Source organism: Galeopterus variegatus, unplaced genomic scaffold (genome assembly GCF_000696425.1).
Source record: "Galeopterus variegatus unplaced genomic scaffold, G_variegatus-3.0.2 Scaffold495, whole genome shotgun sequence".
NCBI lineage: Eukaryota > Metazoa > Chordata > Mammalia > Dermoptera > Cynocephalidae > Galeopterus > Galeopterus variegatus.
The window spans coordinates 352436-379975 of record NW_007726606.1 but is presented as its reverse complement, the minus strand read 5'-3'; the positions used below and the strand labels follow the sequence as shown (position 1 = coordinate 379975).

The 27540-nt window shown below is 40.3% G+C and overlaps 1 protein-coding gene across 1 annotated transcript in view; it reads right to left on the bottom strand.

Annotated features, from left to right (window-relative positions):
- Positions 1 to 12799: 12799 nt before the first annotated feature.
- The window catches only part of WWOX (WW domain containing oxidoreductase), a 327478-nt gene continuing 312737 nt past the window's right edge, over positions 12800 to 27540 (bottom strand). The window contains exons 7-8 of the mRNA XM_008569425.1: positions 18809 to 18994; positions 12800 to 13112 (exon numbers count right to left, since the gene is read on the bottom strand). Coding sequence (XP_008567647.1) covers positions 12800 to 13112; positions 18809 to 18994 — 499 coding nt within the window. The remainder of the gene's footprint in view (positions 13113 to 18808; positions 18995 to 27540) is intronic.

Below are 27540 nucleotides of genomic sequence, written 5' to 3'. Positions count from 1 at the left end.
GCACCACTAACTTAAAAAAAACAAGTAATAAAAGAGCTAGAAAGAGAGTTACAAAGAGTTAGTGCATTACTGAGATGCCAACGGGCACACAGAAAAAAAGGGAACGAGGAAGATAAAAAAACTAGGGGAATTTCAAATCTTGGTTAAATGTTCATTAAGTAATTTGTCACACATATTAAGGCCAGATAGGCACTTTTCCCCTCTTGGGTGCTCGTTCAGGAACAAAGGATGAGCCAGACTTAAAACACTACAAAGCGAGGCAGAAAATACAGCGATGAGTTGCTACCGCCTCACAAAGCTGGATATATTTTCCTCCTCTTTGTTTTTTACAAAAAAGAGGCCAATCTTTCCTCCAAGCTAAGGTATGCTGCTGGTGGCACAGCCAGTTCTACTAACCACTCTGTAATTGCCTCCGTGGATACTCAGGCTGGTGCATACAGTGTTTTTATGCTCAGTGTTCACAGGGAGAATCAGACCTTCTGCAACAGACATAGCACCATCACTGGGAGAATGGGCAGCCACAAGCAATGGGGAGAGAAGCTACCCTTTTCTTGTGAAATAAGCCAGGCACCAAAAGACAAATACCATATGATCTCACTTATATGTGAAATCTTTAAAAAGGCCAGCTCATAGAAGCAGAGAGTAGAATGGTGGTTGCCAGGGGCTGGGGTGGCGGGTGGGGGTAAATAGGGAGATGTTGGTCAAAGGGCCCAAAATTTCAATTAGATGGGATGAATGAGTTCTGGAGATCTATTGTACAGCATGGCAAATATAGTTATTATTAATGTGTTATATACTTGAAAATTGCTTAGAGAGTAGATCTTAAATGTTCTCACCACCCACCCCCACCAAAAAAACTGGAACTGTGTGAAGTAATGGATATGTTAATTAGCTTGACTGTGGTATCATTTCACAATGTACACGTATATCAACACTGTATGCTGTAAATATATATAATTTTCATTTGTCAATTATACCCCAATAAAGCTGGGGGAAAATAATGGTGATGATAATAACAATAATAACAAATGTTTATTGAGTATCTAGAATGTTCTGACTGCTGAACATTTGTGATCTTTAATTTCCACCATAAGACAGTAATAATAATAATACCAGTTAATGTTTATCGAGCACCTAGGACATTCCACATGGTATATACATCCATAATGTCCTTTAATTCTCAATAGAAGCCCATGAGGTAGGGATAACATGCCACTTTTACAGATGCATCTTAATCGGGTTATGAAACTTGCCCAAGAGTTAGGATGAGATGGAGCTGGGGTTGGATTCAAGAGTTGTCTCGCTCCAAAGTTTATCCTCTTTCTCCTGTTCCTAGACACTCTCTCCTCACGTGTTCCCCTCACGCACACCCCTCTGGGTAGATCCCTTGCACAGCACTTGACCAGGAGCCTGGGGAGACTTGACCTCTGGCCCCAGCTTTCCTATGTATCTTTTCCTATGTACTTGCTGCGTGACTCTGCACGGGTCCCCTGGCTTCATCATGTCTTTATTTACACACTCACTGCACTTCACTGCAATCCTACCTCAGAGAAACTACTGATAAAGAATGTATTAACAACCACCATTTATTAGGCACCTAATCATCTTTCATTGAATTATTTACAAATATTTCCTAAGCATTTACAGTGTGAACCAGAGATACAATAGTGTGAAGGCAAAAGCACCACTTTCAAGAGTAGAGCAGACAGACATTAAATACAAAACTACAGAAATTATTTTTGTAAACTACTGATGTGGAAACATGGGCCATGGGCCTCAAGCCCCACCCCACCCACAACCAGGCAAGCACCAGAGCCAGCTGCCCGAGTCCTGAGACAGGAGCCGAGGGCTAGTCTTACCCCCTCAACCCCCGCAACAACATCTTAAAATGTACTTATTAGCCACATGTGTTTCTTCTCGGGGTGTGTGACTTAACTGCTGAGGTCCTTCACCAAATTTCTGCTTAGATTTTTCTAATTCATTTTTAAGAATTCTTTTGCATTAAGAATATTAACCTTTGAGTGCTAAATTTGTACCTTATCAGTTGACTTTAAATTTAATTTGTGAGGCTTTTCTTCATTTCTATGTTGAGAAAATAATTTTCTATCTAAACATTAAATAAAAATTTTTTTTAAATTATAGTTGTGGGTCCTTCTCTCATCACTCAGTGTACATTTCCGGAGTGTTACTGGGGTCAGCTAGTATTCTAGGCACTGGCTCTTATAAGAGAGCATAACAGACACCTTTGATCTAATCTGAGGTAACAAAAATGCTTCCGTGAGGGGTGACATTTGGATGTAGTTCTGAAGAATGAGTAGAAAGTAAGAGTGGAGGAGATGGAGACTGAAGAACAATATGCTTCAAAACGCCAAGGAAGGAAAGAGTCTGGGGCTGGAAGCAGCTTGAGCTGAGGCTGGTCAGGTGGATGGGAACTAGGTCAGGGCAGGTGCCTTCCACCTAATTCTCACTGGCTCTTACAACCACCCTGTGTGACAGACAGCATTCCCATTTGACACATGAGAAAACTATATGCATACCGATTCAATAGTGACTGTTCAAAGCCATTACCCTACCCTCTCTCCTTGCCACCAGAGCTTGCCTCCCACCCTAGAGGCTCAAAATGTCAGTTAGGCACGTTCCCAGCATTTCTTGCACTTAGGATATGGACGGGAAACTCAATCCCAGCCGGTGGGAGCTGAGGGCAGTTGACTCTGGAGGATGGTTCCAAGAAAGAATATTCCCCCTCTTGATAAAGGAGGGAGGCAGGCAAGGAGGGGCCCCACCTCCCCCATCCTGCTTTTAGACCATGTCATACAGGATGCAACGGTGGCACTGTTGCAGCGTCTTGTAAGAACGAGGGGAAAGCCAAGACGATCACAAAGGAGCTGCCCACACAGTAGACAGACACACCACAGGCTGCCTTAGGGCTTCTGGATATGTGAGAAAAACAAACCTCTATTATTCCAGCTACCTTCAAGTGGGTGTTAATAACTCACAGCCCAAAGCATCTGAACCGATGCAGAAAATTACCCTCAGGTTAAATCATTTCAAATTACACAACGAAAAGGAGGTTGAGGGAGACAGAGTTTTGAATAGAGACCTAATGACTTCAAATTTTTTGCTCTTTTCCAACTTACCATAACCATTGGGCTCCAGACTAAGCAAACACTGTAAATTTTAAAGCTCTGGACAGAACTGAGGTATGACTAATAAGAAGAATGCTTGAGGCTGCAGGAAGGTGCCCTCAGTGGGAAGAACAGGAGCCCAGCCACAGGGTCCTTCTGTGGGGGCTGCTGCAGGAAGGCTCAAGTATGTCCCAACCACAGAGGGGTCCTCAGACTCCAGTTCTCTAACATATCTGGACTGGCAAGAACGAGGCAGCCAGAGACTTCAGCCCCTTCACTCAGCAGTCTCAAAATATTTAGATTAGTGAAGAACACGGTGAAATTTCCAGTTTGAAAATTTTTATTTCCTCCTCCCAACATAAAAAAGCCCCTGCATTCTACCCCCTGTGCCTTGTACACGATACGCTAATGTACCAGTAAAGATTCAAACAGGGGGGTTTGTCCTTGATAGCATCTACAACAATGTAGTCAGCTGCAGGTATTTAAAGCAGGGGAAAGGGGAGAAGTATTTTTCTAAAATACTAATTTAAAGAACAAATCAACATCTATTATCTCCTTTATTATGTTTTAAATTGTACCATTATAAATCACCCTGCAGCAGGTTATTCAAGGGCAGAATTACCCAGCTTGGCTTTCCCTAAGGTTAGAAGAATGACATCTTGTGCTTTTTCTAGTTATAATTTATAACTTTGCAACAGAACCAGAGTTACAGGTCCATCCATTAGCAGGGTAGCTGCACATCTGTTAAAACTCAGCACAATGACTGGCTTTACACGGCCACAGGAAACGTAACCCAATCGTTTCAGAAGTTCTACAAACTCAAGCCATTTTTTAGATGTAAAATGACTTGAAAATGCAGTTCCCTAAAACATCTGCTAAGCTCTTGCTGCCCTAACACATGATATTCTTTCTACTGTTACATGCCAACACAAATATTTGGTTGCTCAGAACACCCGAAGAGGCACGTTGACAGTACTCAGCTTCAACTTTATATACCAATCCGCAAAGGACTGGCTGGGACCTAGGTACTGTGGTGAAGATGTTTACTGAAACTGAAAGCTTACGTGGAAAAAAATGTGTGTGGGGGGGTAATTTCATGAAGGTGCTGTCAAGCTTTTTAAAAGGAAACATAACCGCACAACTAGATATATATGACAGGGGCACTATGGTGTGTGAGGGGTCTTCAAAAAGCTTATGGGAAGATTCATGTCATCTTTTAGTTCTCCACACTTTTTGAAGTACCTTCGTATTTGACAAAATAAATGAAGCTGGGAGTACCTACTGAACGTTTTGAATGCTGGTATATTATTTTCTTGAACAAGCTGGGTAAGCTCTTTACTGCAAAATAAGAATAATAGTTGTAACATTGTATAACTGTTGAGAGAAATAAATGGAAAAATATATGCCAATACATAAAGGATCATGGTATCTGGCCTAAACTGCCACATTGCATCTTACTTGGGAGTATGGTAGGATTCTAAAATAATCACACAGGGCAACAATTGTAAATAGTCAAAATTACTCTTGAAAATCTCTCATGTCAAGAAAATATTCCTGGTTTTTAAAATTAAACCCCATAAAGTAATATGTACATATAAATATAATATATATAAACATACAATACATATTAATACATAACATGCAAAATATAATTTTACAGTATTTTAATTGCATTAAAGAGAGCTCGAGAAACAGAAAAATAAACATATTATGCACACATTATGTGACTTCACTATTAGAAAGCTCTTAGCAAACTTTAAGATGTTTCAGAAACATCTCTGAAGAATACTGCATCTTTTCTTTTCTTTGGTACAACATTAAAAAATAACCCTATTCCCATTTTGTCTATTTTTATTTTATTTTATCACAAATTGGAGAGAGGCGGGACAAGCACTTCTCCCCCAGAACTCCTAATACACTTGTCGGGTCCTCTGTACCTCAAGTGGAAGAGGGTGGCAGAGACACAGTCTTACCAGTAGGGGTCGCTGTGCTGAAATTTAATCCCTACGAGTTTCTCATTAGTGATTATTATACTGCAGGCAGCCAAAATGGAAAAATTAATTAATTTCAAAGTGATAATGCATTTACAGCAACAATTAGAAATGTATAACTGTAAAAGGGCAACATTTAAAAGACAGATTACATTTAATAAAGTTGCACAAGAACATCCAATTGTAAAATTACTGATCTGCAACAATATTCCTTAAAGAGGCACTTAAAATAGCCTGACTCCATGAAGGGTGACCTAATTACTGTAACTAAAATCACCGTAGTCACAGCAAGTCACAGCAAATAAAAAAGGGACGTTGATATTAGCATACTGCTGTTTAATACTTAAGGGAGCCGGCTATAGTGGAGAAGTGAAGACACAGCTTCTAAGCACAACGCCGGCTTGTACTTGTTCTTTTGACCTCGCGAATGGAATATCTACTCCAGCAACAGTCATGTCAAAAGGCAGACACTTTCTCAAAAGTGAAACGCAGAAGGGGATAGGGAGCAGAAACAGAGCGCTAGCCATCTGGCAATGAGGAGATTGCATCTATGCTAAGCTTCTTCACCAGCTCTTAGGAACCCAACCTTAACAGAGGGTGGGAATGGGGATGCTACTACATGGTTTATACCCAAAAATATGTTTGCATTAAATGGCAGAAGTGCAGCCTTTGTCCAAGAAACAAATGCCTTATCAGCCTTAACAGAGGGTGGGAATGGGGATGCTACTACATGGTTTATACCCCAAAATATGTTTGCATTAAATGGCAGAAGTGCAGCCTTTGTCCAAGAAACAAATGCCTTATCATGCTGGAAGCAATGCCAAGCCACACAGGGAGGATAGCATATGAGAGTGATTTTCCAATCAGTCCAGTCTGTCCTACTAGTGAAACTGACCAACCCCACGTATAAGCTCATGCTCGTTCCTTCCCCAAACACACAGAGAACTAAATGTTGATGAAAGAGAAGTGATTGGCTGTGAGTTTCACATAAATCCAGAGTACCTGTTCCGCCTCTTCGTAAACTGAGTCATATGAAACCCTAATAGCTAAAAAATACCACAAAACAGCTAAATACATAAAGATATTATTGGAGAAAATTTCAATAAAACCTTAAACCTAGCTACATATTCCATAGTCTTCCTAATTTTTATACTTATCTAAAAAAGTCCATTTGTGGCATATAAAAAGGTGCTGTTTTCCAATTGGTGAGGGACAGGAGTATGGAAAGTCCACCCCGCTATGGCTCTCTCAGGGAACAGAAGTGCAGGTTAAAGACCATCAAACCAGGCTCTCTCCACCTGGACACCCTTCCTACCTTGCCAATAACCTTCTCTCTGGGACTTTAGGGCCAGGGACTGTGGGGCCACCTCCCCCACCCACCACCACCTGACTCCCAATTACAGATTCCTTTAGCTCAATAAGCCTTGTTGTATCCCTCAGCAGTAATTACATTTTAGAGAATAGTCTTCAGGACCAAGGTATTACTCACAACAAGAACAACAGCCATCATAGCAAGAACTACTGCACACCTACTACGCAACAGGCACTGTGCTAGGCACACTGTTTAATTGGGCTGTCCAATATGGCAGTCACTAGGCACCTGTGGCAATTTAAATTTAAATTAATTAAAGTGAAATCAAATTAAACTGAATCAAATTCAGTTCCTCAGTTGTATCAGCCACATTTCAACAACTCAATAGCCACATGTGGTGGCCACTGGCTACCATACTCAATAGTCATATCATAATCACCACAGAAATTCTATATCCATTATTATAGGTGTTATACCCATTACTGCCAATCCTCATATCAACCTGTATCGCCATATTGGTCACGAGGAGACAGGCTCAGGAAGCTGAGGTGACTTGCCCAAGTGTCCCAATTATCAAGGGTAACAGCTGGAGCTTGACTGCAGGATCATTAGCAGGAGAGCTGCTTGGTCCACTGTCCCGAGCTGCTGCTTCCTCTTCTTGCCACCTCCAGGAAGCCACACCAAATCCCTTGTCAATTGCAGGCAAAGTGCTACCTCCCCTGCCCTTTGCAGGAGCATTCCCCACTCCCTATACAGCTCAAACAAAACCTGGAGGTTTGGTGACATCACCACTTCCCTCCAAACCTCTGAAGGGTCATCTGCTCATTTTTCCACAGCCTTCTCACCCAGGGTCTTGAAGACCAGTCTCTGTTCTAGCCGTCACCCCAGGCTGCTCCCAGAGGGTGATTTTCTCAGTCCCAAGCCCTGCCTGGCTATAGTCCCTGAGGCCTGCTCACAAGTAGTGTCTGTCTGAGCTCTCCTGAGGGGCACAGGAGCCATCAGGGCAGGGGGAGGGGGCGGAGGCCTCCACACAAGGCTGGGGCAGGAAGAGAAGGCAGCTGTGGTGGCCGTGCATCTGGGATTCCTGGGACAAGCTCCAGGTGTGCTGCCCACTGAGCAGCGACCTTCCCCTAACTTGCTGTGCTTTCCTGTCCCTAAAGCAATATTTCTGACTCCATTTCTAACCCCACATTCTGGCTTTCCACTTGGCTTGAGTCCTGACACACTCACCCCTCAAACAGCAACACTCTGACATCATGACACAGTTGCCTCCCCCAACATAATTCATTGAGATTTTTTAGAACTCCTTCTGTTAGAGCCAATGAGCCAACAATCAAGCTCAGCTTTGCGAAGCACAGTTTATATTAGATATTAGACAAATAACAGGTCCCTCCCCAAGAAACAAGAATATTTACCCCACCTTTATTTTACCAGAACCTGTCTTCCTTCTCCCCCAACCTGCACTTGTCCAGAGTCCATAAGCCCTGGGATCAGGCTGCAGAATAACAGTTTCTAGCATTTACTGTCAACAAGTCCTCATCCATTGGAGTCCACAACAATTGGTGAGATTGTTACATTATCCTCCATCAAATTCCATACAGTCACAGGCCCATCTCCAAGTCTTTCCCATCACATTCATTCGCATCATTAGGGACATTCTCGAAGAACAAAAAACAAAACTCTCCAGTGTCACAGAAAGGAACTTCTTAGCTCCCACCAATGAACAAACACATGTGAGAAGACTGGAGGCACAAAGATCACAAATCATGTTTGATGACTGGCCTTGGTCCTGAAGGCACTGGGCTAGCAGAAAATAAAAACGATCCTCTCTCCTCTCTGCCTTCCTAAAGTTGAGCAACTCATCCACGGTTGTGTAAATGGCACTGGACCCATATTCCTCCTTACCACATCAGTTGAAGGACGTAACAGAGCAGGAAGCATAACCATGGTCAAAGAGACACGTGTGGAGAGCCGACGCTTATGCAATCATCAAGAGCAAAGCAATGGGGAAATTTTGGAACTCTGGGATCCAAATGAAATGGGTGTCCCTCATTTACAGGTGACCATTGAACAACACAGGGGTTTAGGGATGCCAAATCCTCCCAACCTCCATGCAGTCAGAAATCTGAGTATAACACTACTTAAGTAAGTCGCACGCTTTCTCCTGAGTTGGGGCCCTGCTGCATTGTGTGCCCCATGCCCCAACTAACAGCTTGCTGTTAGGTAGGCTGCTTAACTGTTTGGCTAGGTAATGTCATGCATTCATGACATACCTAACCAAAAATTTTCCAATACATGTATTGGAAAAAATCCATGTATGAGTGGATCCGTTCTGTTTCAGGGTTTGCTGAACTTTCTAAATACCAACCTCACTCTCCATAATCCTCTGATCAGTATTCAACTCTTGGACTATGTCTGTTTACTTTGAATAAGAACCACTTGGGTGATTAGAATAAAAGATGCACTTACTCTAAAAGATTGTTGCTGTGGTTTTAACAGTCCTCCACAAACATGAGGGTTNAAAAATACCACAAAACAGCTAAATACATAAAGATATTATTGGAGAAAATTTCAATAAAACCCTAAACCTAGCTACATATTCCATAGTCTTCCTAATTTTTATACTTATCTAAAAAAGTCCATTTGTGGCATATAAAAAGGTGCTGTTTTCCAATTGGTGAGGGACAGGAGTATGGAAAGTCCACCCCGCTATGGCTCTCTCAGGGAACAGAAGTGCAGGTTAAAGACCATCAAACCAGGCTCTCTCCACCTGGACACCCTTCCTACCTTGCCAATAACCTTCTCTCTGGGACTTTAGGGCCAGGGACTGTGGGGCCACCTCCCCCACCCACCACCACCTGACTCCCAATTACAGATTCCTTTAGCTCAATAAGCCTTGTTGTATCCCTCAGCAGTAATTACATTTTAGAGAATAGTCTTCAGGACCAAGGTATTACTCACAACAAGAACAACAGCCATCATAGCAAGAACTACTGCACACCTACTACGCAACAGGCACTGTGCTAGGCACACTGTTTAATTGGGCTGTCCAATATGGCAGTCACTAGGCACCTGTGGCAATTTAAATTTAAATTAATTAAAGTGAAATCAAATTAAACTGAATCAAATTCAGTTCCTCAGTTGTATCAGCCACATTTCAACAACTCAATAGCCACATGTGGTGGCCACTGGCTACCATACTCAATAGTCATATCATAATCACCACAGAAATTCTATATCCATTATTATAGGTGTTATACCCATTACTGCCAATCCTCATATCAACCTGTATCGCCATATTGGTCACGAGGAGACAGGCTCAGGAAGCTGAGGTGACTTGCCCAAGTGTCCCAATTATCAAGGGTAACAGCTGGAGCTTGACTGCAGGATCATTAGCAGGAGAGCTGCTTGGTCCACTGTCCCGAGCTGCTGCTTCCTCTTCTTGCCACCTCCAGGAAGCCACACCAAATCCCTTGTCAATTGCAGGCAAAGTGCTACCTCCCCTGCCCTTTGCAGGAGCATTCCCCACTCCCTATACAGCTCAAACAAAACCTGGAGGTTTGGTGACATCACCACTTCCCTCCAAACCTCTGAAGGGTCATCTGCTCATTTTTCCACAGCCTTCTCACCCAGGGTCTTGAAGACCAGTCTCTGTTCTAGCCGTCACCCCAGGCTGCTCCCAGAGGGTGATTTTCTCAGTCCCAAGCCCTGCCTGGCTATAGTCCCTGAGGCCTGCTCACAAGTAGTGTCTGTCTGAGCTCTCCTGAGGGGCACAGGAGCCATCAGGGCAGGGGGAGGGGGCGGAGGCCTCCACACAAGGCTGGGGCAGGAAGAGAAGGCAGCTGTGGTGGCCGTGCATCTGGGATTCCTGGGACAAGCTCCAGGTGTGCTGCCCACTGAGCAGCGACCTTCCCCTAACTTGCTGTGCTTTCCTGTCCCTAAAGCAATATTTCTGACTCCATTTCTAACCCCACATTCTGGCTTTCCACTTGGCTTGAGTCCTGACACACTCACCCCTCAAACAGCAACACTCTGACATCATGACACAGTTGCCTCCCCCAACATAATTCATTGAGATTTTTTAGAACTCCTTCTGTTAGAGCCAATGAGCCAACAATCAAGCTCAGCTTTGCGAAGCACAGTTTATATTAGATATTAGACAAATAACAGGTCCCTCCCCAAGAAACAAGAATATTTACCCCACCTTTATTTTACCAGAACCTGTCTTCCTTCTCCCCCAACCTGCACTTGTCCAGAGTCCATAAGCCCTGGGATCAGGCTGCAGAATAACAGTTTCTAGCATTTACTGTCAACAAGTCCTCATCCATTGGAGTCCACAACAATTGGTGAGATTGTTACATTATCCTCCATCAAATTCCATACAGTCACAGGCCCATCTCCAAGTCTTTCCCATCACATTCATTCGCATCATTAGGGACATTCTCGAAGAACAAAAAACAAAACTCTCCAGTGTCACAGAAAGGAACTTCTTAGCTCCCACCAATGAACAAACACATGTGAGAAGACTGGAGGCACAAAGATCACAAATCATGTTTGATGACTGGCCTTGGTCCTGAAGGCACTGGGCTAGCAGAAAATAAAAACGATCCTCTCTCCTCTCTGCCTTCCTAAAGTTGAGCAACTCATCCACGGTTGTGTAAATGGCACTGGACCCATATTCCTCCTTACCACATCAGTTGAAGGACGTAACAGAGCAGGAAGCATAACCATGGTCAAAGAGACACGTGTGGAGAGCCGACGCTTATGCAATCATCAAGAGCAAAGCAATGGGGAAATTTTGGAACTCTGGGATCCAAATGAAATGGGTGTCCCTCATTTACAGGTGACCATTGAACAACACAGGGGTTTAGGGATGCCAAATCCTCCCAACCTCCATGCAGTCAGAAATCTGAGTATAACACTACTTAAGTAAGTCGCACGCTTTCTCCTGAGTTGGGGCCCGGCTGCATTGTGTGCCCCATGCCCCAACTAACAGCTTGCTGTTAGGTAGGCTGCTTAACTGTTTGGCTAGGTAATGTCATGCATTCAGTCAGAAATCTGAGTATAACACTACTTAAGTAAGTCGCACGCTTTCTCCTGAGTTGGGGCCCTGCTACATTGTGTGCCCCATGCCCCAACTAACAGCTTGCTGTTAGGTAGGCTGCTTAACTGTTTGGCTAGGTAATGTCATGCATTCATGACATACCTAACCAAAAATTTTCCAATACATGTATTGGAAAAAATCCATGTATGAGTGGATCCGTGCTGTTTCAGGGTTTGCTGAACTTTCTAAATACCAACCTCACTCTCCATAATCCTCTGATCAGTATTCAACTCTTGGACTATGTCTGTTTACTTTGAATAAGAACCACTTGGGTGATTAGAATAAAAGATGCACTTACTCTAAAAGATTGTTGCTGTGGTTTTAACAGTCCTCCACAAACATGAGGGTTAAGGACGGTGGGTGGGAGTAAATGAAGGCAGGAGAAGAAGGCAGGGTGTATTTGGAGGCTGTGAGATCAACTGGAGAATGAGATGTTGGACTTGTGATACGTCTAAAGGCCAAGATGTGTTTGGAGAAAGGATCATTTCAGTGGAGGAGATGTTAATTCTGGGTAGCGGGAATACTGGAGTCCATTAAAAAGAAAACATTTCTAAAAGCCTGTGGTTTAGAAAAGTAATCTAACAAATATATTGTGTAAAATGTGCTTTCTTCATTCAAATTACTTCCTTACTAAAATGCTTTCATTGAAGAAGTTTCTAGACATGGTTGATAAACCACCCCCAAAATTGTAAAAACTTCATCTTCACCTTTGTGAACATTTTCAAATCTAAACTCAATCATGTGATTCATCCAAAAGGATCCCATTTTGGGGACGTAAGGAATAAAGAAAGCATACTTTTAGCCAGCAAAGGATTCTCTGGGAGAGGTTTGCACCCATGAAAAGAAGAATTTGGAATATCAGATACAGATTCTAAATGGAAACAAAGGAATCATATCTGCTGATAATTCAATAATCACAAATCCATGATTTTCACCTACTACCAAAAACCAGTTTTCAAGTGCTGTGCTCAACAACATAGATTTTCAAAGTTTCTGAAACAAACAAAATCACATCAAAAGAAAACAAATCATCATTTCAAGACTTTCAGCCATACTCAACACGATACTGAAAATCCACCTCTTCTATCCAGCCCTATGAGTCACCTTTAGAGAAACAGATTTAATCTAAAGCTGACATATATGCATTCAAGCACCCTTTCCGATGGCTTTAACAGGCCTGACGACGTTATTACCAAGACCAGAAACATCATTACACGAGCCAAGAAGGTGAAGAAAACACGTGTCTGGGTTTCTACAGGACCCATTCCTAGAGGCACATGGATGATGCCCACGGCGCTAGAAGCCATTCACTTACCATTGACTTGGTGAAAGGCCTCGCCAAGGTAAACAGCAGCGTGTACACCCACCAGTTGCGATGAAGGGAGGAGTACATCATATTTCCGGGGTGCACTGCATTCGACGTGACCCCACGTGGGGAGAGGCGACGGTGTAGCTCGTTGGAGAAGAGGATATTGCAGAGTTTGGACCTATTGTAAGCCAGCATGGCCCAGTACTCATTTTTTGATGGAGAAAGGCGGCCGAAGTCAAGTTTTCCCGAGGAATCATTAATATCTGTAAATCTAAAACACAGAAATATGACATGAAGCAAGCAAGCTCTGACTTCTCAAAGAGCCTTTTATTTTTATTAGAAATCAAAGGGAACTATGCAGCAACTACTGAAAACTCAATACTACACACATTAAAACAAAGTTTCCCTTAAAAATCAACAATGGGAATTTAACAATACAAACCAACTGGATCCAAAGATGGGTTTAGTAAAGGCCCACACTCATAAATGTGGCAGTTTTAACAAGCTGAACTCCCCCACGCCTAGCATATATTTTTCAAAACCTTTAACGGGAAGTTCAAGGATAATTAAATTAAATGGAAAAGCATCTTAAATAAAGGGCTGCTGCTTTTGGAAACAGAAAGATATCACATTCCTAACCTTTGACGGGGCTTTCCTGGATTATTTTAGCCAACGCTTGAGTCCTGTATATTTTCACTTGTGCATCCAAGTAAATATAGACGAGTCTTGCTGCCTCCAAGACTCTTTTCCAGATTAAAAATTAATGATTATAAAGGGGTTATAACCTTGGTGAGGTGCCATCAATAGTCTTATATGTTTTAAAGATAAATGTAAACGAAGCCAAAATGAGTTCTGGCAGAGTCTAATGTTTTTAAGTACACCCACGGCACGGATGCACACAAATCAAAGTAACTAGTTGATGTTTTATAATTGGGTCTGACGGAGTCGTTAAACACCAGCTGTTTGTTTCTTTTGTTTTCTTTCTCTCTTTCCTTCTCTTTCTTTCTTTTCTCGTTTTTTCTTTCTTTCCTTTATTATAATAAAAACAAAGTAGTGATGGCCCTAAAAAAAAATCATAATAAACAAAAGGAATTTTCTAAATAATGTCATCTTTGTTTAAGGACCCCTCATATTTTACTTCATTAAATTTACTCCGGGCACTGGGTAGTAAGGAAGCATACTGAGAATACTCTAGAAAACTGCTATGGAAAACAAAAAGCAAACAGTAAAATGGAAATGATGGAATAATCTTGTTGTTGCTTAATGTGAGCAGTTCAGGTTGGGCTAAGACCAAGAAAAGCATCACAGAAACAGATCAAATTCATGTTTTAATCATGAAATTAAACATCACTTCTCCAAGACTCAGCCAGTGACATCCAATTTCTAGTGTTAAATGACATTGCTCCTCTAAAGTTATCAACAAAGCCAATGGCCAGAAATGTCATAAGGATATGGCAATGAGACCTTGAAACTAATTATTGGCTGTCTGTTTCCAAGTCTTCAAACCACAGGAAGAGCCCACATTTCCCAGCTTAATCATCCAAGGCAGTGAAACTTAGTGGGAAATTTGAAAATTTATGGGGGCTTTTTTCTGGATGTCATAATGATAGCTGGCGGGGGCCAAGGATGGTAGACGTCCTGCAATGCAGGAAGAGTCTTGCTCAATGAAGACTGCCCCACTGGACACTCACACGGATGAAAAGCCTGAGTGTAATTATTGGAGCCCAGAGCCTAGCTGCATTTTACAAATACACACAGCTTTAACATGCATGGAATTTCCAGGAGTGTCGTGCAACAACTATGGAAATGAGGAAAGAACACACTTCCAGAATCTGTGGTGAAGGGTGAAGATTGACTCAATGTTGGTGGTAGTGGAGTTGCAATACCACATACCTGTTAACAGTCTGCATTTGTGAGGGTCCCACATGAGGTGATTTATGCATGGACACACACATCTGAGTATTTTTCCTATAGCCCTGCCCAAGCAATTTTATGTTGAAACACATGCTATTTTGTTTCACATTTATTTTTTCTTTATCTTACAGTTAAGCTATCACATTGAATTAAAATATATTTGTGCGAGAAAGGTTATATTATTTCTGAACTTTATTTCAACACAGTAATAAGGTGTTACAGAAGAGTTGTAACAAAAAGAGACTATTGGGCTGAGAACCCAGTGATCCAAAGTATGGGGCATAGCTTGGAAACTCTACCTACTTGGGGCAGAAAAGAGCATCAAGGATTTCTACCATATCTAAAAGGAGCAGAATAAATATTACACTCTTCACTCTGACGCTCTATTCTTCTGTCATTAACTGCTGCTGGAAACACTTCTTGGCATTTCAACCCAACCCAGCACCACTTCCTCCAGGAAGCTCTCCCTAACTAACTCTCCCATTGCTAGTTGTCCCAATAATTTCGTGGGTGGTAGCGGTGGATAAATTGAAAGAAGCCATGCAAAACATATTGAAATACATGTTTCCATGGGAATTAAGTATCCACTCCCCAGGACCCAGTCCATAATAATGTCATACCTAATGTTCAATGCAACTGCTGCCCCTCCAAGATCAGTAGTGATGCTAACTACACCATCTCTGTGTTCTGTACCTTGTACCTCTGTCATTATCACACTGGGAATTAAGTATCCACTCCCCAGGACCCAGTCCATAATAATGTCATACCTAATGTTCAATACAACTGCTGCCCCTCCAAGATCAGTAGTGATGCTAACTACACCATCTCTGTGTTCTGTACCTTGTACCTCTGTCATTATCACAGCAGATTGTAAGTCATGTGTTCACCTGGTTCCAACGCGAGACTGAATTTTTGGAAAGCAGACAGTGAGACTCCTGCATGCCTAGCACAGTGCCTGACACATAGCAGGGACTAAATACAGAATTAGAGAATTGAAGTTTGATCATAGGTTTGAGATTTCAAACTAAGGGCCAGGTTTCCCTTATGACAAAAAGCCTTGTGTCGACTCTCGCTTGAAGGGAAAAACTGACAACTAGGTTCAAATCTTCTATGATCTTCATTAATATTTGCATGTGGCACTTTGTAATATTTAGAATAAGTTCCCTGCTTTGGCTTTTAAGGGCAACACAGAAGCATCTCATGACTGGAGAGCACTGGGTCAATTACACTTCTGAGAAGAGAAAAGTCTTTCCTTCCTAGTACCTAATCTAGAAACAAGAACAACAACAACAAAAAAAAGGCCATGATGAGAAATTAAACAGAACCAGGTTGACAGTTTCAAGACTTAGAAGCACCAGCAGCTGAATATCAGGCTCTCTCTCTGCAAACAGCCCCTCCCACATGAAGCCGATTCCTGATTTTCTTTCCTGCCATCTTCTGTGCACAAAACCCATGTCTGAGGACTGACTGACTGCACCGACAGTCCTCCAGGAAGTGAGACCTATAGGCTATCTTTCTGATGCCTCTGCGCCAAAGCAGGTGTCCTGAAAAATGACCATGTTCACCTTTCTGATCAAGAGGCAGTAAAATAACTCTTCAAAGGCTGCCTGCTCTATTTGCAATTTGAAAAACCAACAAAGCCAAACAATAATGTCTTAATAGAATTATCCCTTACCAGTACACTAAACACTAACATTTACTCTCTGGACATTAACATTTGCTTTTTGAGGGGAACCTCTATCCTGTATTTCTATATATATTGCTCTTTTTTCTTTTTTTTCTTCTTAAACTGAGGATTTTTTAAATTCCCAAACTAAAATAATGGGGCTGGATTCTATGTAGACAAAAGCTAGTATGTTCAAAGAATAGAACTGAATTTGCATCAGAAATTGCGTGTGTGTGCGTGCGTGTGATTGCGTGTGCGTGTGTGTGTAGCAGTTTGGCACCACACTACAGCTGCAGCCATTTACAGTTGTTCAGCCAGCAAGCACTCTGCTCTTTTCTTTCTATTTTAATTGTTATCAAAAATTTTTCACAGCGAGGAAGTCAAGTTCTCATTTCAATATGATGTATTTTAGGTATGCAGAAACTCAGTTCACCTGCTCAGACTCCAGATAAGTAACTAAAACACAATGAAGACACAGGGAGGCTAATAAATATTTTGCCTTGGGGCAGTCTGGTATCACATTTTCTGCAAACACAGGACTTTATTTTTCCCCAGAACAGGGGGTCTTGAGTCCAACGAAGAGATTCCACCAAGGTTTATGGAGGTAATTAGACATCAACACTTGCATTTTACAACACGGTTTAGGGCTCTGGGTCCTTGAGTAGTGAGCAAGTGCCTTCACGTGCTGCCTGCGCACCCAGTATCTGTGCTCGGGAGCCGAGGGATGCAGTACATGTGTCATAAACAAGCCAGCGTGGGGGAATTAACATTTTGTAAAAATAACCTTTAATAATGTGAAAAGGATAACTGGCAAGTGGAAAACTAGTGCCCGTCATCAGACAGGAGTGGGCCTGATAACACATTTCAGGAAGGCCTTGTTTATAAACTAAAATGGATCTAATTCAGGAGAATTAGATCCTTCCAAATTCACTTTTTTTTAAAATGAAATTAAGATTCGGATCTCCAAGGTAGGCACAAATTACAATGTAGTTAAGGAGAGAACAAGGACATCACATGAAATGCCATTCGAGATGCAGATTTACAAAGGGAAGCCAGCAGCTGACAATTCCACATAATCTCCCATTAAATACCAGCTCATTTAAACATATCCCGTGGTGCCCTCCACATCTGGCAAACCATCGGGGCTGGCAGATTTATTTCTGGAGCTCGCTTTCCCTCCCACCCCCGCGGTAACCGCCCTGCTCCTTCACAGGGCCCCTCCACTTTCTTTCACAAACCTGGTGTGATTTGCAAAGATAAGGCTGTCCAGATTTTGTTACCACCTAATTACTAGATGTTTCATGTCTTTTAACACGGGGGAGGATTATTACTGGCATTTTCCTTTCATTTCAGCTACCATAAATTTAAAATGGTAAAAGTAAATCTATCTGCAGTGTGTCACTTATACCATAAGCCCCTGTGTTTGGGAGTGATAAAGGGTTCAAGCTAACCCTTGGCTGGTCTCTCTCTTCCAAGTCCCAGGGGTTACATTTTATGGAAGTATGATTAAAAAAATAAGCTTCATTCTGGGTCACTAAAACATTTCAGGACTTAAGATGGAGAAGAAGGAGGAAAAAATAGGCCCTTGCGCATTTTTTTTTCCAGCTACTCTGCTAAGAAGGAAAGCTCCCCCACCCCCACACATACCCCAAGAAAATGCAAAAGAGAAATCTCCCTAACAAGTATTAAATCTAGCCTCACCCAGAAAGTCCTTTGTCTTTTCTGAGTACTTCTCTTTAGACAAATAGTTGTTTATCCAACTCCAGAAACAAATATGCTGAAAATACGATGAAATTTTCAAATGTCTTTTTAGTCAATTGAATATTCTCCTAATGGTAATAGAAAAGAAGTGCCATCTGATGTTTTAATTGAAATTTTAACCAAAAGAGGCATGGCCAGATTTCTAATATGTTGTAACTACAGTACTTCCCTTTCTACAATTACACAGCTAATGTCTGCATTGAATTCCCTAATTTCTCATTATAAAACAATTGGATTTCATCTCGCAGTCTTTAATTGCATTGTTTCTCCTGCTAGAATAACTGCACATTCTTCTTGGTAAGATGTTGAAGTTGTTGAATTACAAATCAATAAAGGTCATGCCATTCAGATTTAATCAATTATTATTCCATCTCTAAGCAAAATCAATGAGGAGCTTGAAGTATAGTTGTAAAAACAATCTACATTGCTATAGACAGTCCCCCCAAACAATCACTCGCAACCACACAAACAAAAAAGACCTAGAAAAATTAAGTAAGCCAGGCTGAGTACACCCATGCTTCTCAGAGTAGGACTAATCACAATTATTTTCAGGAGAGCCTTTGGGGAATATTAGCTGGTGCAAGGAAGGGGACAAGTGAAAAAACATCCAATCATAACCCACCTACCTATGGGACTCCGAGGAGACCACAACGACACGGGCAGGGGCCGAGCGGCACAAAACATCCTGAAGGAGCTGGGCCAGGTAGAAGTGCCCCAGGTGATTCACCTGGAAGGTGGTCTCCAGGCCATCTTTTGTGAGGCTCCAGGGTAGAGCAAAAGCTGCTGCGTTGCACACAAGCACATGAAGAGGCCTGAAAAATAAAACACACAACCTCATATGGACATAAACACCATAAAACCCAAGATAATCCATACTCCTCCAGAATAATCAATTCTTCACTGTCTTCTAATCCCAAACAGTTAGAAATGGGATACCCTAGACTGTCGCATTGCTCTGAGTGGGCAACTGTGCTGGGTTACTGGGAATGAGAGGTGTTGAGAAAATAGAATAATTTAATCAGGCCCCCTGCCTTAGGTCCAGTTGGGGGTGGTGTGGCACATTCTTTGTAAATAAGTTGTGTGTGGGTGGAGTTAGTGCATATGCAAGGTGCGGAGGCTTGGCTGGAGTTGACTGCCCTGGGCATCCACCACGTGAGGCCATGCTCTCAAAACCTTCGGCTCCAAGGACCTTGTTGCTGGTTACCTAGCTCATAGACCTGCATGTGAGGGGTCTGGTGACCCAGTCTGTGAACAGGCTTGAGGGGTCTGTGAGCCCAGTCAGCAGGATTACGGGCAGGTAAAAGAGCTCCACAAGAGGTTTCCTGGGGTGCAGGACTTGCTAAAACCACAACTGTACCGGGCAAACCAGAACGAGTTGGTCACCATAGTCGGAACAAAGGTTCTACCACCTAATAAACTCTGTGCTTCCTAATTCATTCAACTCTCACCTTCTTTGTAAATCAAAATAACCCTAAAAGTAGGTATGAGGAATAAAGGAGAAAATATGCTGTAAAAAAGGCTGACACAGGATCCTGCAGTTAGTGGGTGCTAAGTAAACATATCAAGGGAGAAATGCTGTCTAAAGAGACAGCTCTTATTGTTTGAATATATTCCTCTTAGAGGTCAGATTAAATCTATACTTTAGAACGAGCCTAGCAACAAGTAAGTGGAGGTATGTTATAATATTTTCTCTTCTCTTGTATATATTTAATTTGTTTCATAAAACAATTATCAACAATAAAAGTAAGCCTTTCATGTGAATGAAAATCCTAAATACTCATAAAGAAATTATACTTGTGGGAAATCATCCTAATGTACTAATAAGAATTGTACAGTGAAATATAGTCAAGGCTATCCACAGTGCTTGCGATTGCAACATAAAAGCAACAAATTAGAAGTAAACTAAACATACAATTGGGAAATCATTAAATAAAGTTGAATACATTCATATGATAGAATACTATGCAGCCATTAAAATGGCAACAAACAAATCATTTACCCTGTAACATTCATGTTGTAAAACAAAACATAAAATATTGCATGGTTTCGCAGAGAGAGAGAGAGAGAGAGAGAGGTAATGACTGATGTTAAGAGTAGGTGTCCCTAAAGGTGGGTGGAACCCAAAGTGTCTTAAATTGTCTTCTGAGTTTAACTGTATTTTCTTCATTTCTTTCAATAATTAACTGTGGTGTCTTTGCAATAGGGAAAAAATGCAATCTAAGACTTTGAAGAAAAGTTTAAAAAGCATTTCAAAAATTTAGCTAACATATCAAAGAGAGAAAGAGACAGGAGCTCTGGATTAAGATTCAAAGATCACCATTTTTGTCCCAGTTTCAAACAAATCCCCCAAGTCTTTGAGCTTGATTCCCACCTGTAAAATGAGGGCTAGAAACTGATGGTGCTGTTCTCTCATGTAGTTCAGATTCCACGTCAGTCGTTGGTAGGTAATATTTCTTATGTGATACAGAATATAAAATCTTTCCTATACTATCATTTTTTAAAAAAATTCAGTGTCACAGATTTGTACAATCTGATTTTTTTCCCATCCTCATGGAAGGTTGTAGCCTGAGGTTCACAAGTTTTAAAACACAAACATTGGTGGTGTGCAATAAAGAAAAACATAAAGAAAAGTCTATATAAAGATTAAAATAATTTGTTATCTAAAAAAATGTAAAAAGAAACAAAATGACAAAACATGCAATAAGGGCCCTCTATTTTCACTGTATAAAGAGAAACACACTCTACGAGTCTAACAGAAATATTGACAAAGACATTTTAAAATTTTATAAAACTAGATTATAAATAACCAGTGCAATATTTAACAAGTTCAACTACACTAGTCGCAGAAATTAAAATAAAGTATGTTCTACTCATCAAGTTAGCAAATTTATTATTAACACTATTATTATATTTTTATTATCTTGTATGAAGCTGGTGGGAATATATATTCCTATATCCTGGATATTAAGTAAAAAATGTAACTCAGGAGAATTAGAAGGATTCATGTTATCTGACCAAGTAATCCTGCTTCCCAGCAGTGAGTACAGACTTAGGGCGCAGGTCCAAGGAACAGTTAACACCACTGAGGACAGCATTTTAGCATGGATAATGTTTAGAATTGCTAATGAATGATGATAAAAAACAGATTAACTTTTAGTCAGTTTTATTGTTGTTTTTTTAATTCTCCACGAAAAGCTCCCGCTTTCTGCCTGCCCACGAGGCAGACCTCCCTCCCATCCTTTTCACAGGCCACTGCTTTTGTAGTGGATTGAATGGTAGGTCCAAAACCTGTGAAGGTGAATTCATTCGGAAAAAGGGTCTTTAAAAATGGAACTAAGTTCAGGATCTTGAGAAGAGATCGTCCTGGATTAAGGTGGGCCCTAAATCCAATGACAAGAGTCCTTACAAGAGAAGAGAAGAGGAGACACACAGAGAAGGAGATGGAAAAGCAGAGGCAGAGATTGGAGTGATACAGTCACAAGCCAAAAAATACCAAGGATTGCTGGCAGCCAGTGGAAGACAGGAAGAGGGCATGAAATGGGTTCTCCCTCAGAGCCTCCAGAAGGAACCAACCCTGCAGACAGCTTGATTTCAGACTTTTGGTCTCCAATACTGAGAGACTAAATTTCTGTTGTGTTAAGCCACCCAATTTGTGGTCATGTGTTATGGCAGCCTTAAGAAACGAATACAGCTTCCAAGATTCTTTCCTAAGGAAATATTCAAAATTCATATAAAAGCTTATGTGTAATAATATATAAATATATAAAAGAACTAAAATTATAAAATCGTATAGGAACTAGAAGCAACCTAAAACCCAGCAACAGGAGAATGTATAAATAAGCAATGATTAAGTCAGAGGTTCTCAAACTTTCTCAATTTAATTTAAAAAGCAGAACACTAAATTTTCTGTGTGCGCTTCATAAGCTCTTGCCCCCCAAAAAATTTCTATAAATGCAGTCAGGATTAGTTATTTCCTTTTTTCTTTATTTCTTTCTTTTTTTTCTTTTTTTTTTTTTCCCCTGTGGTTTTTGGTATTTTCCAAAAGCATGAATTAATTTCTTAAAGAATTTTACTGAACTATAATTCACATACCATATGATTTACCTATTTAAAGTGTACAATTCAATGGTTTTACTGTATTCACAGAGTTGTGCAATCATCACCACATTCTAATTTTACAACATTTTCATAACTCTGAAAAGAAACCCATTAGCAGTCAGTAACCACCCCATATGCACCTTCACTCCCACCCCCATGATACCACTGATCTACTTCCTGTCCTATAGATTTGCCCATGGTAGATATTACATATAAATGGAATTACACAACATGTAGTCTCTGTCACTGGCTTCCTTCACTTGGCATGATGTTTGCAAGGTTCATCCATTTCGTACCACGTATCAGAATTTCATTCCTTTTTATTGCCAAAAAATTTTCCACTGTATGAGTATACCATATCTTGTTTATCCATTCACCAGCTGATGAACATTTGGGTTGTTTCCACTTTTTGGCTATTATAAGTAATGCTGCTACGCACATTCATTTAAAGGATACTGTGGAGAAGTATGTTTTTATTTCTCTTGAGAATATACCTATAAGTGGAATTGCTAGGTCATATGGTAACTTTATGTTTGACTTTCTAAGAAATTGCCAGACTGTTCTCCAAAGTGGTTGTTCCACTTTATATTTCCACCAGGAATGTATTAGGAGTCAAACTTCACTACAGACTCTTGAATATTTATTTTTATCTGTCTTTTTTATCTTAGCCATCCTAGCAAGCATGAAGTGGTATCTCATTGTGGTCTTTATTTGCATTTCCCTAATGACTAACAATGTTGAGCTTTTTCAGTGACCATTGGAAATTCACATACTTTCTTTGGAGAAATGTCTATTCAGATCCTACACTCATTTTTTTAATTGAGTTATTTATCTTTTTATTACTGAATGTAAAAGTTCTTTCTATTGGATACAAATTCCTTATCAGGTATCAAATTTGTAAATATTTCTCCCATTCTGTAGGTTGTCTTCACACTTTCTTGACAGTTTAATTTTTAGTATAAAAGCCTTTAATTTGGACAAAATCCAATTTGTTTCTTTGTGGTTTTGTCACTTGTGGTTTTGGGGTTGTATCTGAGAAAGCAGTGCCTAAGCCAACAATACAATCATTTGTTAAAAACACTATTCTTTACTCATTGAATTGTCTTGGCACCCTTGTTGTAAATCAATTGACCACATACAAGGATTTATTTCTGGGATCTCAATTCTCTTCTATTATCTGTAGCTTTACACTTATGCCAGTACGACGTTTTTATTAACGAAGATTTATATTAGTTTTGAAGTTGAAAAACGGGAACCCTCCAACTTTGTTCTTTATTTTCAAGCTTGTTTCAGTTATTCATGCTCCTTTGAATACACATATGAAGTTTAGGATCAGCTTTTCAATTTCTTCAAAAATGTCAATTGGTATTTTCACTTTAAATGTATAGATCAATGGAGAATATGGCCATCTTAATATTAAGTCTCCTGATCCATGAACATGGGATGTCTTCATTACTAATGTATAAAAATACAATTAACTTTTAGATATTGACCTTTAATCATGCAACCTAGCTGATCTTGTTTATTAGTCTTACTCATTTTTTAGCAAATTTCTTGGAATTTTCTACATGAGCAAGTTTTGCTTCTTTTTTTCCAATCTGAATTCATTTTTGTTTTTATTTTTTTGCTTTTTTTTTCTTTTGTCCAATAGTACTAGCTAGAATTTTCAGTAGAATATTGGATGAAAGTGGTGAGAGTAAATATCCTTGTCTTATTTCCTGATCTTAGGGGAAAAGCACTCAATCTTTCTGCATTAAGGATTATGTTAGCTGTGGCTTTTTTATAGATGCCCTTTATCAGGTTGAAGAAATGCCCTTCTATTCCAAGTTTATTAAAAGCTTTCATCATAAAAGGGAGTTGGACCTTTTTCAAATGTTCTTTTTTTTTTTTTTGTCTGTTAAGATGATCCTTTTATATGGTGTATTACACTGATTGACTTTTGAATGTTAAACCAACCTTGAATTCCTTGGATAAATCCCACTTAGTCACGGTGTATAATCCTTTTTATACATTGCTTGATTTGGTTTGCTAATATTTTGTTGAGGATTTTTACATCTATATTCATAAGTGATAGCAATCTATAGTGTTCTTTTCTTGTGATGTCTTTGGTTCTGGTAACATAGTAATACTGGCTTCATAGAGTAAGTTGGAAAGTATTTCCTCCTCTTCTATTTTTTAGAACAGTTATAAGGAACTAATATTAATTCTTGAAATTCTTGGTAGAAAGCATGAATTAACTTTATAACCAGAAAAAAGTATTAAATCACAGTTGTTGTTTTTAAGCATTCATGTAAATCTCATTATCACTGGGTAATCTTGGTCTCACTGAGAAATTATCTTACTCATTCTGTTGCCTGATCTAAGTGGTCAGCTGTGTTTGGCTGGGAATACCTGTTTTCCACATATGGTGCCTACGAAAATCGTCAGTGCGCAGCCCCCCAGTGGTCATGTGCTTTCTGAAGAGATAGGCAAAAATGCTTTGAGGCATCTGGCCTATCTACTGCACTCATTAGATGCTGTTTCAAATCAAAGTAGAATCTATTTATTTATAGCAGGGATAATCCATATTTTGTAGTATCACATGACCATTGGAAAAAACCTTGGTGAGAGGGGGACAGGGAAAAGTGGGCACAGTGAATATATGACTTACATTTGAGCTCCTTTCAGGTTGTGTCTGAAATATTTGGTTCATCTTTCCAGAGTTATTGATACTTTTCTTTTTTTGAGGACTAACTATGGATTAGGCACTTGTTAGGAGCTTTTTCTTCTTATGAACCCTTGGTGACATGTATTATGATTTTTCAGGTTGTGTCTGAAATATTTGGTTCATCTTTCCAGAGTTATTGATACTTTTCTTTTTTGGAGGACTAACTATGGATTAGGCACTTGTTAGGAGCTTTTTCTTCTTATGAACCCTTGGTGACATGTATTATGATCACCATTTTACAGACAGAAAAACAAGGGATTTGAAGCACATACCTTGAGGTCAGAAATTAAGTATCAGAAATTAAGTATCAGTATCAGCTAACAAAAATAAAGAAGCGATAAATGAGTTAGAACAAAACAAACAAAACAAAACAAAATAAAAGGGTCATCTGACTTCAGTGCTACTGCACAATACTTTGTCTCTTAGATAAGCTCCCTGCCATGGATTGAACCAAGTTCTGAGAGAAATTCAGGCTCAGCCATGTTGTTTTACTTCCTTGACTCATGGCTATTAGTTAACCTCCGTAAACCTGTTTCTTCCCCTGTAAACTGAGAACAGCAGGACAAACTCCTCCGAAACAAAGTGACAAGCAAAGCCCCAGTAACCTGCCAGCTTGTTACTTCCCGTCTCTATACCTTTCCCTTTTATCCACAAGAGAAAATTAAATTCTTCAAAGCTGCTTTCTGCAGTGTTTACCTGTCTTTATGACAATCCAGGGCATTTGGAATTTTGACACCATACATCTCAATAACAACAATGCCTCTTCTAGTTACCTTTATTCTTGCCTGCATTTTCTCAGGGAAATGTAAACCTCATCAAACAAAGCAACTTGCCACAAAAGACCTCAACCTGGAGGCATGAACCCGCAGAGGACCTGTGAACCTCTTTCCTCTCTCACCAAATTTTAATACCCTTCATTAATGTTAATTGCACAACACCAGAGGCAAAATATGAACCCCGTACCTAAAACCTGTCACCTCTATTAATTAAAAACAGGCTTATGGAATATGAAACTATAAAGTGCTTGACTTTTTTTTTTTTTAATTGTAAAGACACTTAATTGGCTTGTACAAAAGGAAAAGAATTCCTTTTGCCTCACTTTAATGAGGTTTTTATTATTCAAATGGCACATTTTGCTCAGTTTTGACTAAAAGCCATCACAATTCAAAAGGCTCTGAGATGATGAATATTTACAGAATATCAAAAGGAAAGTTCAAACTCTAAAGACAGAATGGAAGCGAAAATAGTATCTTTCCAAGTCCAAAGCTGATGTTATTAGTCAGCACTTAAAGGGACTGATATTTCTCTTCTTGGGTGTATTCTGATCAGTGAGGGGTGACTGAGGGCAGACAAAGGTTGTCCTCTGTACAGAAGTGGAGATTCCAATAGAGAGAAGCCTACAGGCTCTCTGTGACTCTCATCTGCTCATCAATAAAGCCCTGACCTCTCTGTTGAGTGGACCCAGGGCGTTCTCTGAGCCTGCTGACTGTGGGGATGGTGTTTAGAAAGCAGCAATCCCTTCCATGAGAGCCAATGCATTCCTTATGGGCCAGAGAACAACCCCTCCATAGTTAAGGAGGGTGGGGTTCTAATTATTCACTGGTGGGCAGCACTCCTTGTCATCAGTGGGAGTGACAGAGGGCCAAGCTTCAAGATGATATAGCCAGGCTTTCTGGCTAGTGTAGCCTGAAGTGGTAGTTCATACTGGAGAGAGCACTAGTTGGTGATAACAAATAGAAGTGGGTCCTAGCCCAAAGGCCGTCACTTACATCCTTTTAGACAGCTGATCTCTAAGTTTTTTTCCAGCTTCTTTACTCTTTTAACTCTTCAAGAGCCCCATCTATCGATTATCCTCTAGATTTCTGGCGTTTTCAATCCTTCCCACTGGCTTATCCTTGCTGCCCATTAGCCTAATCAAATCTTTCTGACCATCAAATAGAAGAAAATCAGGAAAGAAGGACAGAAAGTGGACAGAAAATGAAGAAGGAGAAAGAAAGACAGACAGGAGAGAGAGGGATGGAAAGAGAAAGAAAGATCCCCACTTGGCACTGGAGTTCTTCCAAGGTGCACTAGCCTCTCTCTTCCCATGTCTAGTCTATAGTTTTGAAGCATTTGTCTCCATTCACAATCTCTCTTTCTGCCCCTAACTCACTTCCCATCACCAAACTGACTGAATTCTATCTACTAAATGAAACACAAACACCTCTTGTAGACATTCAAGTCTCTCCAGACAATAGCCCCAACAGTGAACTTCTTGTACACTAGCCAAGCTAAGTTATCTGCTGTGCACGACACGCCCTTCACTTTCTTAGCTCTTGGTCTTCAGTCACAATATTCCCCTCTGTCAAATTCCTAACAGGTCGTCAAGGTCTCACTCAAACATTATTTCCTTCAAGAAATTTTCCTTCTAATTATATTGTGATTGTCCCTCTCTGAAATCCATTAGCAATAGATGAACAATGGAATATTACTCAACATTAAAAAGGATCAAACTATTAATGCATGAAACAATATGGATGATCTCTGCACCGTGTTAGGCAGATTCTACAATGA